At 42.3% G+C, this 14,137-nt stretch overlaps 1 protein-coding gene and 1 pseudogene across 13 annotated transcripts in view; both read right to left on the bottom strand.

The window, feature by feature from the left end:
• The window catches only part of LOC144368461 (putative monooxygenase p33MONOX pseudogene), a 61,463-nt pseudogene extending 47,574 nt beyond the window's left edge, over positions 1–13,889 (bottom strand). The window contains exon 1 of the transcript XR_013428215.1: positions 13,754–13,889. The product of XR_013428215.1 is annotated as a putative monooxygenase p33MONOX pseudogene (transcript). The remainder of the gene's footprint in view (positions 1–13,753) is intronic.
• Positions 1–13,894, bottom strand: part of Arhgef11 (Rho guanine nucleotide exchange factor 11) — a 109,477-nt gene extending 95,583 nt beyond the window's left edge. For 10 of the 12 annotated variants that reach the window (XM_021730551.3, XM_078027337.1, XM_021730554.3 and 7 more), the window contains exon 1: positions 13,754–13,894. In XM_021730551.3, the coding sequence (XP_021586226.2) occupies positions 13,754–13,785 (32 nt within the window). In that variant the 5' untranslated portion in view covers positions 13,786–13,894. The remainder of the gene's footprint in view (positions 1–13,753) is intronic. The other 2 variants (XM_021730556.3, XM_078027336.1) reach the window with 2 other exon arrangements.
• Positions 13,895–14,137: the final 243 nt, after the last annotated feature.

The raw sequence follows: 14,137 nt of genomic DNA, 5'->3' as shown, positions 1-14,137 counted from the left end.
TAAATTTTTAAAATTCCCATAAACCAGACCAACAAATGAAAAGAAGGATTTTTCTTTTTTTTAAACAGTACTAGAGATTGAACCCAGGGATGCTCTACCACTGAGCTACATTTGCAGTCCTTTTTATTTTTTGAGTCAGGGTCTCACTAAGTTGCTCAGACTGGCTTCAAATTTGTGATGCTCCTGACTCAGCCTTCTGGGATTACAGGGATGGGCCACTGCACTTGGCTTGGGAAGTATAGAATCTTGGGAAAGATTTTAAATAAGGGAGTGGTTTCTCCCCACATGTCTTGTCCAGTCATTTCCCAACCTGCTAGATCCCAAGTTCAAAACTAAAGGATGTATATCCAGGCACGAGCAGAAGTGTAGCTAATAGTGCTAGGCTGGGCTGAACTAAGAAAACTGATTTCTTCTGAGTCTTAATTAAATGGTCTTAAAGCATGAAGTGGTGTTTAAAGAAACTCTCTTGCACAGGAACTCCAGGCTTTGTCCTGTACCTGCCATTAACTCTGACCTATACCAATATCTTGCTCAGACTCACCATACGAAGAACCTAGGGGGATCTCTGGAAATTATGATAAACAACCCATGATTCACAGGCCAAAAAAAAAAGCAGAAGAGGGAGACACTCAAGGTCAGGCACTCTTGAAAACCCCAGCTGTGTGGTCACTAAACCCAATTTCAAGGGAAGTGACAAAGACCCTACAATAAGAACCCCAGAGCAGCCTGGGGCTCCTACTGCCACCCCCTGAAGCTAAAGTTGCCAGTGGTGGTGTGGGCTACTGCAAAGGCAGAACAATGGGCCACTCTGTGGAAGTATGCTCAGAAACAAGCTCTCTTAGTGCAGGAACCACACTTTTAAGAACTCTTACCAACAACAGTCTAAGAGGAATTAATGATGTTCTAAAGACCCTTCCCATTGCAAAATTCAGAACGTAGGATCAGTTTGGGGAATCATTTAGGAAATTTATTCTCTCATTTACTCCAAAACTGAACCACTAAAATTTTATATATTCTGACACTTTCTAGAAGCTTCGATGTTTCCCTAAGATTTACTTTTTGACCTTTTTGGGGGCTTAACTTTGAAATTACAAAAAATTATATGAAAAGAGTTAAGCAAGGTTTCACAGATAAGGAGCCCAGAAATTTTGTTTCTGTTACCTTACATTGATCAATTTATGGGATGTCTACTGTGTAGCAGGCAGGAGATAAAGCATTAAGGATAGAGTTTTAACAATCCACAGAAGAAATTCATATCAAGGAATGGAACCACTGATAACTTAGTATTGGAATAGGCAGTTAACCACAAAAGTTCCATTACAAGAACACAAAAGCTAATTAAGAGCACAGCTATCATGAGGCAGTATCATGAGGAAGTTGTTAAAGATGTTAATTCTTGGGCTGGGGACATAGCTCAGTTGGTAGAGTGCTTGCCTTGCATGCACTAAGGCCCTGGGTTCAATCCCCAGCACCAAAAAAAAAAAAAAAAAAATTCTTGGGTTGGGCGCAGTGGCACAGGCCTGTAATTCCAGCAGCTCCCCTGTAATCTCAGTGCCTTGTGAGGCTGAAACAGGAGGATCGCAAGTTCAAAGCCAGCTTCAGCAACAGGGAGGCACTAAGCAACTTCAGGAGACCCTGTCTCTAAACAAAATATAAAATAGGGCTGGGGATGTGGCTCAATGGTTGAGTGCCTCTGAGTTCAATCCCTAGTATTAAAAAAAGTTAATTCTTGGATCAGGACTTCAATACAAATTTACTGAGTCAGAATTTCAGGGGATAGGGTATAGCAATTTGTATTTTCAAGAGCTGTCCAGTTGATTCTGATATATGCTAAAGATTGAGAACCCTTGACCTACCTTGAAAACAAAGATCTTGAAAAAAATAAACTCAAGTCATAAGACAGGAACTAGGAGCTGTATTTATTTTTTCCTTCCTTCTGACCAAACTTCATAAAAAAATTGACTAGATTGTCTATTCAGGTTTAGAAACATTTAGGCAGGCTGTCTCTCAATCAAGAGGGCTAATCCAGGGGCTGGGGTTATGGCTCAGCAGTAGAGTGCTTGCCTCACACCTGTGAGGCACTGGGTTTGATTCTCACACCACATAAAAATAAATAAACAAAATAAAGGTATTGTATCCATTTACCAAAAAATATTAAAAAAAAAAAAAAGGCAGCTGATGCACTTAACAGATCTCCACATGCCAGGGTGCGAGACACTTTGGACTCACTGAGAAGTCATGACATTCCATGTCTTATGTATGTACTGTTCCCTCTGCCTGGACTTTCCCTCTCTCCTGCCTGGCTCTCATTTTTTTTTTTTTAACCTCAAATTGAAGGCTCCTTCCTCCAGGAGATCTTCTTTAGTTGTCCCTCCAATGTGCTTTCGACTGATATCACAGTGCTAAAGTTTGGGTGCTGCTACCACATAATTCCTGCTTAATTTTGTGTCCCAACAGAACCACTTCCTGACCTCCTTTTCCCACCATGACCCACCACAAACTGGTTCCTGCTCTCCCTCTGCCACTGCCCAGAAATCACTGAGGCCATGAACATCCACTTAATTACTAAATGCAGACATCTCTGTCCTTTTTGTCCTTGACTTCTCGGGATTATCTGACACTCCTATATACTCCCTCCCTTCATTTTTGAGATTCCACACTGTCCTGGCTCATTCTGTTTCTCTATCGTTCTCTGCCAGTCTTTCTGTGGGCTCCTCTTCCTCACCAATAAATGTGCTGCCCCTCAGTGTTCTGTCCATCACCCTCTTCTTGTTCTACACCTGCGCTGGACTTATGCATTGACTGCTCTGTCCAGATGTTGATGACCTGCCAATGTGAACCTCTATCCCACAATGCCCTCTGACTTCCTGACCTGTACTCAGTTGCCTGGATCCCCACAAGTACTTCCATCAACATGTTCAAAAGGATGCTGACCTATTGCCCCCCTCCCCAATCATGTTCCTCCTCTGCAGTTCTTTTTCACTAAATACTACTACCCAGTATCCAAAGCCACAAATAAGGGTCATCCTTTTTCCACACTTCCCTCATTCCTTTCTCCCTATATAATCAACCACTTACTGTCTAATTTCTCATGTTTCTCCATCTTCTGTAGAAAGGCCACACTCTTGTCTTGCCCATGGTCTCCCTCTTCCCTCTCTCTACTCTTTCTTTTAATCCAATCTTTACATTATAGCCAGGTGATCATGTTTTTGTAAGAGTTTATCTGATCATGTTACCCCTACTTAAAATCTCATGGTGGTCTTGAAATGCCCTCAGGATCAAATCCCAAACTTCTAACACAGAGGACCACATGGTCTTCAAGCCTTGGCCCCTACTTATTCTCTAGATTCATTCAATTAATTGTTCTGTGGTCTCACAATAGATCATGACTACTTTGAATTCCCATAACACTATGCTCTTTCTTGTCTTTCAGCCTTCTTTCTGCAATATTGATCCTTCGGCCTGGACTTTCCCTCTTTCCTGCCTGGCTCTCATTCTTTTATCTCAATTTGAAGGCTCCTTCCTCCAGGAGATCTTCTTTAGCTGTCCCTCCCATGTGCTGTCAACTGATATCACAGGAATAGTTTAGGTGCAATCAACTAATTCCTGCTTACTCCCAGCAGAACCAGAAGCTCCCTGGGAGCATGGTGTGTACCAAATTTGCATTGACTCCCAAGCATCACCCTGTCATGTGCAGATCTGTTAAGTGGATCAATCTTCTTATTTGAGGGAAAGCCAGAATGTTCCTAAACCTGAAGCCCTGCTCCTGTAAAGGTACTGAAACTCTAGTAGTTTTCCCTGTGTCCCTAGTGTTCTGAGAAGAGGATCTGTGGTTCTAGCCTCATACAAGGTCCCATTCACACAGCTATTCACTACACTCTCTCTAGTCACCTCCCTGCAGAACAACAGTGGCCTTTCTCTGTGGGAGCAGTCTCTTGGAGGGAAGCTTCTGAGGGCCCTACTCTGGGAAATGAATGGGGCCAGCCTGGGGCAGGCAGGACAATTGCAGGGTGGGCCCTGTGACCTCAGACCCCCACAGGAAAAGGCAGCCCGGAAACCAAGCCGCCAATGGGGAAATCCCCAGAATTCTGAGGAGCTGAAAGCAACAACCCAACAAGGCTGCTCTGTCCCTGGAAGAAACAGCAAGCGCCCAAGACTAAGCACCCAATGAAGACAAAAAGGAGTTCTTGGTTTCAGTTCCTGGCAGCAGTGCCTAGAGCTGCTTTCTTAAAAGCCCCTGACCAGGCATGGAGGGCATCAGTAATGTCCAGAGTAAGCCACAGCTTAAGGCAGGAGACAGCATACCTGTGTGCAGAGAAGAGCCTGCCTGAAGGTAACTCAGGCAGGCGGACAACTCAGAAAAGTGACGAGACAAGATAGGACAAGATACAATAGCCAACACGAAACACGTGAAGAATGGGACGGCACCACCATTTACTTGTAATAGTCCACAATGTGCTAGGCAGTATTCTGGAATTTTTATAAAAAATTGTTATATAAATAAAAGAGAATAGAATAGAATTGGCACAGGTATGTGCAAAAGGAAGGCTGAATAATAAAAACGTGTAGGGTTTGATGGTGTTAACCAGAAAAGGTTTCCTTGAAGGAAAATGAGACTGGCGGGGTTGGGGGGAGGCAGAGAATACTGACACAAAGGTGGGGAAGGAGTGATGTGGGCCCAGTAGGCAGGTAGTCTCGGTGGAGGAGGATGGTAGGAAACAGCAATAGGACCTGATATTGGTGAGGCTGTAGGCTGAACTGAAGAAAATCAGAAACCATGAAAGTCATGAATCCCAAGCTGGGGATCTGGGCCTAGAAAGGAAAGCCACTGTAGGTTTCAAGCAAAACAGGATGTGCCCTGGGTTGAGATCTTAGGCACCTAATTTTTAACTACTGTTCTGTGTTTGTTCATTATGTTCCCAAAGCCTGGCTGTCAGTCCTCAGCTGAGAAGCAGCACAGGACTGCGGGTAACCCAAGCATGGGTCTTTCAGTGACAGCTGAGGAGAGTTCAGGCCAATCTGGGGTCCCTGCCAAACCAAATGCCTTAACAACACTCACCATATGTTTGGCACTATAGAATTCACAAAATGTTTTTACACAAATCATCCTGGTCACACAGCTAGTTAGTGGCTGAGTGGGGGCTCACACAATGATATCTTATACTATTAGGATAGTTTTTTTTTCCCTTTTGTGATACTGGTGATTGAACCAGGGGCTCTCTACCATTGAGCTATATCCTCAGTGCTTTCTATTTTTTAAACTTTGAGGCAGTGTCTGACTAAGTTGCCAGGCTGGCCTCAAAACCTGGCTTACTAGACTGGTTTCTACGATCCTAGAGTTTGGTAGGATAAATCAAGATTCACCAAATACATACTAATCTCCTCAAACTGTGATCCAATTTCCTAAGAATCTCCTGGAATGACTCTCCTTTCCCTCTCTGCACTGAAGAACTCTATAAAGCTCTGTGGTGGAAACAGCCTAACCTAAGAGTCTCTATGAGATAAGTAGTATTCAATGCACCATATTCAGTGAATTGCTGGGCATGGGTGGGAGACAAAGCAACTGTAATGAAGGTCCTAGTCTGTCAACAGCACTACCCTTCTCTAGTCCACAAGTCTCAAAAACTGTGGGAATCAAATGTAATTTGGTTCTAACATATCTTACTGATTCTCCTACCAAAATGTCTCCTGAATCCTGCCTTTCCTCTTTGTTCCCATCATAACCACTCTGATCCAGAATCTTCATCTTTTGCTACAAAAACTCCTGGATGGCCTTCCTGACCCTATGCTTTTCCAGCCCATCTATCAACATCACAATTCTGTCCTTAAGCACTGTTTCATATTACCATACAATACGTGAACTATCACTGACTCCCTTTTCTCCACCACGTAAATAAAGTCGGAACACCTTTATTCTCTATCCTGCCCACTTGTCAATCTAATTTCTCTCTGTCTGCAAAGACCAACAATCTCACCATAAGCAGGCCACACCATGCTTGTTCTACCCCAGAAGCTTTCCTCATGCCTTCTGCCCCTTCCACCAAACAATTTCTAACTACCCCTCCCTTGGCTATTCTTATCGGCATCAATCTTCCACTCTTCCCTAAAGGTACCTTTCTGGTGTAAATAAAGATTTAGCAATTATGGTTTTTTTTTACTGTTTTGTGTTGTTTCATTAATAACCCTTCCCAAGAATGTATGCTCCACATTCTTGAATATTATCTACCAGAACACCAAGAACTGAGCTGAGCCTGGAGCCCTTTGATAAATATTTGCAGTCCAATCAAGTGACTGCCAAGTGCCACCAATCTTAGGTTACCACTTGGAAGGCTGCTAGATTGGTTCCCTATGTGATCTGAGGCCAGGCCATGACCTTGACTATAGATCCCACCATACCATTCTATAGGAGTTGTTCCAAAAATGCTGAAGAGAAAGAAACAAGGGCTGGGAATCAAGACGCTGAAACGAGCCTGGCGTAATGGTGCACGCCTGTAATCCCAGTGGCTTGGGAGAATGAGGCAGAAGGATTGCGAGTTCAAAGCCAGCCTCAGCAATGGTGAGGCACTAAGCACCTCAGAGAGACCCTGTCTCTAAATAAAATACAAAATAGGGCTATAGGACTGGGGATGTGGCTCAGTGGTTGAGTGCCCCTGAGTTCAATCCCTAGTATCAAAAAAAAAAGGGGGGAGGGGGCTGGGGTTGTAGCTCAGTGGTAGCGCGCTTGTTTAACATGTGTGACGCACTGGGTTCAATTCTCAGCACCATATACAAATAAATAAAGGTCCATCAACTACTAAAAAATATTTTAAAAAAAGAAAAGAAAGAAAAAAAAGATGCTGAAATGACATTATTCCAATTTTTTAAAATATATTTTTTAGTTGTTGATAGACCTTTATTTTATTTATTTATATGTGGTGCTGAGAATCGAACTTAGTACCTCACACATGCCGGGCAAGTACACTACCACTGAGCACAGCCCAGCCCACGTTATTCCAATTTTTTCAAAGCCCCTTTCTCATACATTTTTGTTTTGCTTCTTTTTTTAAAAAAAAAAAATTATTTATATATGACAGCAGAATGCATTACAATTCTTATCACACATATAGAGCACAAGTTTTCATATCTCTAGTTGTATACATAGTATATTCACAGCAATTCGTGTCTTCATACCTGTACTTTGGATAATAATGATCATCACATTCCACCATCATTAATAATCCCATGCCCCATTCCTTCCCCCTCTAACCCCTCTGCCCTATCCTTTTCTCATACATTTATATGTTAGTTTGCTGTCCTTTAATGAGGAGGAAAATCTCGAAGAAGTCAACAAAGAGAGCAATAATAATGACTTTAGGGTCCCCATTGAAGTCAGAAGTAAGACAATAAATTGGCTTTAAATTGCAGCAAAGGGCTGGGGTTGGTAGCACACACCTATAATCTCAGTTCACACAGTGGGTTGGGGCACCTGAGGTAGGAGATTCACAATCAAGTTCAAAGCCAGCCTTTGCAATTTAGATCATTTTAAAATATATATATATTTTTAAGTATGGACTTGGGATGTAGCTCAGTGGTAGAGTACAAGACTCTGGGTTCAATCCAAAATAAAATGAGGTCGGGGATATGGCTCAGTTGGTAGACTGCTCGCCTTGCATGCATAAGGCCCTGGGTTCAATCCCCAGCACCACAAAACACACACACACACACACACACACAAAAAAAAAAAAAAAAAAAACTAAAAATAAAACGGAAAAAAAATGTAGGAAAAATCTAGTATCCAAAAGGACTTAGAACTGTTGAACTCACAGAACCACCTTCCATTGAGATACAAAAAATGGGAGAAACCCCAACCTGTCTTTACTAGCTCAAGACATACCCTATAGTTGATGCAGCTGCACCTGCCTCTAATTCCAGCTACTTGGGAGGCTGAGGCAGGAGAATTGCAAGTTTGAGCTAGCCTGAACAACTTGGTCAGATCCTGTGTTAAACAAAATAAAATGGGCGGAGGATGTAGCTCAATGGTAGAACACCCCTAGGTTCACTCCCCAGAACCAAAACCAAACAACAACAACAAAACAAAACAAAAACAACCCACACCCTATTTAGAATCAACTAGGTAATTCCTTGAGGTCCTACCAGACTCCTGCCATTTTCCCTCTCAAACCTATCCAATTGTTTTAGCACTATAAACCTGGTTGTTCTTCTAGGCCTAAAAAATACCTTCCGAATCCTGCTCGAATTCTGTTAGCAGCCACAGACTTCCCAGTCACCCACCCCCCAGCCCACAGGCCAAGTTTCCACACCCCTATTCTTCCAGTTTCCTCTTCCTTTCATCAGGCAACTGTAGTCCTGGTCTTCTCAAACTTTCATTTTCTCTGGTTTTCAGGAAGGCCAGATAATGATTCCAGGAAAAGAGTCCTGGCTCACCAAAAGGACACAAGCATTCTGTTTTCAGAGGCTCAAAAAACACAAGAGCTAGAAAGAAACAAACCGTAGAGCCTGGCTAGCCCCACTGACTCATTTTTTGAGGGAAGAAAACTCCAATCAGAACAGGTAAGCAACTTTCCAAGGTCATTTATGTAGTCGCCCCCAGCATACTGACTTGTTAACTCAATGCCAGAATTCTTCCTCAAACTCCAAACTTCCTCTCACAGGAACTCTAACATGGCTTTTCAGGAGTCTTTCTCTTTGACCAGAATTAGCAACTTCTTTAGTCTTGCTTACCCCAAAGGGCGAGGAAGTGACCTTGGGAGCCACTTGCAGGTTTATGCTTGGAGCCTTTCTCAAGATAGTCACTGAGAAAAGAAGGAAGAATGCACAGGCCACCAGGAAGTTTCCAAGCCATGTAATAAATCTTCCAATTAAGTTTTAAAAACAAGGGCTGAGGATGTGGCTCAAGCGGTAGCGCGCTGGCCTGGCATGCGCGGGGCACTGGGTTCGATCCTCAGCACCACATAAAAATAAAATAAAGATGTTGTGTCCATCAAAAACTGAAAAATAAATATTGAAAAAAAAGTTTTAAAAACAATAAATGAAAAAGTGGATTTTTCTATGAAGATGTGAAGTAGATTCAGTCAATACAGATTAAAACAACTCGTCTTATGATTTACAGAATTTAAAGTTACCAAAACCTTTTCACATACATCAAAATCCTAGATCTTTAAGGCAGTGAGCACTACTATCCAAACTCCAGCATTTCCAACAGGTTATATGCTTCTAGAACCCGTTTGTCTATCCACTAATTGGGCACTAGCTATGTGAAATCTTTTTTATTTTCGATAACCTGCTGTCATTTTTATTTTTTGTCTGTTTCTAAACTGGGGAAAGGGGCTCTGCCTGACAGTATTCTTTGAAAAAGCTTTACAAATCCATCAAAGAGTGCTATATGAACAATGTTTTTGAGTATCTGAAGTTAATCTTAGTCTGCTCCTGCTCATAATGGTGATTAATCACCAAATGTTTCATCTGAAAATCCCCTCTCATCTCACACCCCTAGATTGGAACAAGGGTACATTTTGGAAAAGACTCAGCACTTCAGGGGACTTACTATTTATACATCTAGACCCCTATCACTGTTCTGGGAGGCCAATCTTCCAAACTAGGTAGAAGTTCAGCTAAATGCCTGGGGATTTATTGGTCCCATAGCTCAATAAAGACCAAAATCCCAGGTGGGAAGAGATCTCTGATAGGGAACAATTGGTGGGTCTGGATTTACTTTGAATTTGGAAAATCATATGATTCCACAACAAGAAATGGCCAGAGATAATAAAACAAATCCTTTCTGGGGCTGGGAGTATTGCTCAGTGATACACCATCGGCCTAGCATGTGTGAAGTCCTGGGTTCACCAGCACCACAGAAAGAAAAAAAGAAAGTAAACAAAAAAAATCTTCCACCCTCATCACTGAGCAGACATTTAAGTGAGTCAAGGTAGAGAAAGTCTTGCCCATTCATCAAAATTCCTGGGAAGGAGTCAATAACCTTCCTTTTTTCACATCTTCTAGTATCACCCAACCATGACCACTGGTTCCTCGTTCTAACCCTGTGCATTTTTGCAATAATAAAGCCTATTCACTCTGCTTAAACTCTGCAAATGGAGAGATCTCTTCATCATCCTTAATTTGTTTGGGGCTACTTAGCTCAAGAAGTAGCGCATGAAGCTAAATCAAATCCATGAGTTCATCATCTAAATTTTAAATAGAATTTTACAGTTTAGAAAGCAACTGGAAATATATTATCTCACTGGACTGATTCCCTTCAACAGTTCAATGAGAAGATTCAATAAACATTATAATCTTCACATGCATACTGTATGAAAGTGTGAGCTGGGTGCAGTGGAGCAGGTCTGTAATCCCAACTGCTTGGGAGGCAAGTTTGAGGCCAGGCTGTGCAACTTACAGCAAGACTCTGTCTCAAAATAAATAAAAAGGGCTGAGGATGAAACTCAGCGGTAGTACACTTGCCTAGTAGTAGAATCCAAGGTCCTGGGTTAAGTACCCAGCACCATAGCAAGGGGGGGAGGGTTGCGGAACTTGAAAATATATAAATGAGCTACTATGGCTTTACACAGGAGGAAGACAGCAGAGGTCATGACTTGCCCAAGGTCACATAGTTTAAGGGGAAAGCCAGGGCACAAACCAAGAACTAACTTTTGGTGTAATGCTCTCTGGTTTGGTCCTCACATGAGCTAACTTTTTGCAAAGAAAAGCTGTTTCATGGAAGCAAACTCCTAACCCATTTGGCCATTTCAAAAATGTTTGCCAAGGGGAACAAGGCAAACAGATATAGATGGCTAAGCAAAACTCATCATCATTCTTATAAAAAAATTCAGTATTATAAGCTCTGATTGTAATATCAAACATGTTTTTAGAAACTCCTGAAAAGAACATATAGTAAGGGGCAATAACTGAAAGGGACAAAAACTAAAAGAAACACAAATAATTACACGATAGCTCATCTCTCAGTAACAACTTATTAACACTAAAAGATGAAAATTAATTGCAAAACTTTCTTTTTTCCTATAGAGCCAGCAGTCACTACCCAACAGAAAGGCAGCAGGTAAAAGACTGCTAAATAAATATTCCAGTCTTTGTTACTATAAGTCACAATCTATCTCCAAATACATGGTCCTCCAGCATATGGCTTATCTTCAAGAAATACACATCACCTAGGAAACCTTTTCTAATTAACCTTTTGACTCTATCTGAAATTAACACATGAAATGTTGCAAACAACCTGATATGGAAGAATTCACACTTACTGATATGCTCTCTGTGAGCAAGAACTGTATGCTTTCATTTTCTAAAACACACCAACAGCATCTTACACAAGACTCTACACAACAAACTGATAAACTAAGAACAGAACCCAACTCCATAATCTGCATCACTTCCTTCCAATCAGTGCTCCAGAGTGGTATAGACTGAGTTATTTAGAATTCATAGGGTCTAGGACTGGGGTTGTGGCTCAGTGGCAGAGCACTTGCTTCACACGTGTGAGGCCCTGGGTTCGATCCTCAGCATCACATAAAAATAAATAAATTAAATAAAGGGTATTATGTCCAACTGAAAAAAAAAAATCTTAAAAAAAATTCATAGGGTCTAGAGCCTGGGATGTCAAAAGGTCCAATGAAACAAAACTAAAATGGAACAAGATCCAATGCAGCCAGCTGGAGATTACAAGAAGGGGACCTGGGGAAGAGAATCAGGGGTGGAGACAAGGAAAGCCCTGCCCATGGGAGAAAATGGTACTTTTAACTAGAAATTACAGGTATGAAGAGCAAGGAAATACCGTAACTGTTAAACAGTACCTTCCTCTATTGCTCTAGAAGGCAAAACAGTGCCTCACACATTCTACAGGGTATCTACAAACCTAGTCAGACAGGCTGAGGCAATGAAAAGAACCAGGGATTCAGAATCACAAGATGTAGCTTAGTGTTCAGATTCTGCCACAAGTCAGGCAAAATGGTTCAGGGCAAGCCAGGAATCCTCTTTGGGCCTCAGTTTCCCCTTCTACAAGATAGGAATAAGGCCTTCTGATTTGTCTGTCACAGAACATTGTGAGGCTCAAATGAGACATTCTATGAAAGCACTCAGGAAACCATAACATACTGAACAGAGCCTGAGCTCTGCAGCTGTGAAGATCTACAAACTCCCAGAGGGAGAGGCTCATATCAACCCAGGAACCTTACCGCCTCTCCTTACACTCCTCAACACCTGGATTTCCATCTTCTCACATCCATGAATTTACAGAAATAGATTACCATTCAGATCTTAAAAAGACAAGTGCACTGATTCCCAACTCCAAGAGAATGAAAAGGGAAGAAGGGCAGCCTTGCAAACCATTGCCCCTCCTTGCCTTGCCTTGCCATGCCTCAGTTATCCTTTTCCCAGGATCAAACTACAAAGAAACCAACAGAAAGGAAAGGAGGTCTGAACCAGCCATAAATGCTTTGTGGTTGTTTGCCTCCTCCTCGCCACAGCAAAGTCAGTTCCCTGTCTGGGGACTGCTGAATGATTCTAAACCGGACTCTAAAGCAACACAGAGATTAGTGTTTGGGAGAGAGAGATTATATGCATTCTAGGCCACATTCCACAGTCAAAAGGAAATTATTATTAGCATGGATAACCAAAGGTTAACTGAACATGGAGAGAACAATTGCTCCCTCGCAAATATTCTTCCCTATCTCTCCAATAATGTTTTTTCCAGGTCCAGTCCTTTCATTTGCTTGTTTAGACCTCCAACCACCCATCTATTTGGTTAGGATATATGTACCACCCCTAAGAACACCCCACCCAACCTACGCAAGATTCTCAAGGGAAAAATCAGAGGTGGGTGGAGGGAAAAGGCAGACACCTTACAAAGTTGTACCAAATCTTTGGAAGAAGGAATTACAACCCCAGTGTAATGTTAATAGTGACAGAGGATGCGGTGTTGACTCTTGAGGGGGAGGTGTATCATGTGCTCTAAAATTTGAGGGCCAGAGCCTCTGCCCATCAGGCCTAAGAGGCTCAAAACAACTCAATCTGGTTCTAAGCAGAGGGAAGGCCCATTTTGCAGTCAAGCTTATTGAGAACGGCTTGGAAGATTAAACTCCAAGCATCAGCTATTGACAAGTCTCAATTTAAACTCTGAGCCTGTAGGTGAGAAAATTCTAATGTGACCTAAGCAACCAGAGGGCCTCATCAGCCACTGGTAACAATCCAGACCTGTATGATTTTTGTAAATGGTGTTTCTATCCTATCATTTGAGCCAAGGACATCCTCCTTATTCTAGAAATGGGATCCAACCCATCCCCAAACCCCACTATTCCATACCAACCAGCCTGGCCTTCCGCGGCTGCCAGAGCCCCTCCCCCAGCAACTCCAACACCTAACACCAGTCCCCATTCACCGCTCACATGACCAGGCTTGCTCCTGCCTCCTACCCGCTAGAGGCTGGCAAGTTGGGGACCTGAATTCAGCCTCCAACCCAGCAAAAATCATAACCCACTGAAAGCATGTCCTCCCCTTCTTTCATCCTCTTAGCTTCATCGCTTACTGCTTGCTTATATTCTGACACTGAACCAGGAGGTGTTTTTGACCACAGACACACACACATAATCACACAGGCTGACGGTCCCCAGAGACCAATGCCCCTACCCCACCAATTCCCACAGCACACCCAAATCTTTTTTTTTCTTTAATAATCCTTTATCAAAATGCAACACCCTCCCCTCCCAATCTTTCCTTTAATAAGTGTTGAAAAATCCAAACTTACCTGTCTATACTCTGGGGCAACCTTACACTCATGGTTTCTCAGTGTCTCCAAGGTTTGGTTCCAGAATCCTGTGGCTTCAGTGTCTTGATCAAGACTGAACCCCTTGCAATTTCTGAGAAAGGTAAGAAGAGGGCCTCCCAACTTGAAGATGGAATCCTTTTTATTCCAGTTCTCAGGATCCTGGTAACTGAAGCTCCATCCTACTTCTACCGGTGAACATGGTCTCCTTTCTTAGACCCTTTTCCCCTCCCCCCCTCTTAAAAAAAAAAAAAGAAAGAAAGAAAGAAAAAAAGAGGAAAACTATGACCTTCTTAGAAACCAAAATCCCAACCACAAATCTCTTCAAGGTTAGCACTTTGGGCTAAAAAATGAATCACAGAAAGA

Source organism: Ictidomys tridecemlineatus, chromosome 11 (assembly GCF_052094955.1).
Source record: "Ictidomys tridecemlineatus isolate mIctTri1 chromosome 11, mIctTri1.hap1, whole genome shotgun sequence".
Lineage (NCBI taxonomy): Eukaryota > Metazoa > Chordata > Mammalia > Rodentia > Sciuridae > Ictidomys > Ictidomys tridecemlineatus.
This window is presented reverse-complemented; position numbering and strand designations above follow the sequence as displayed.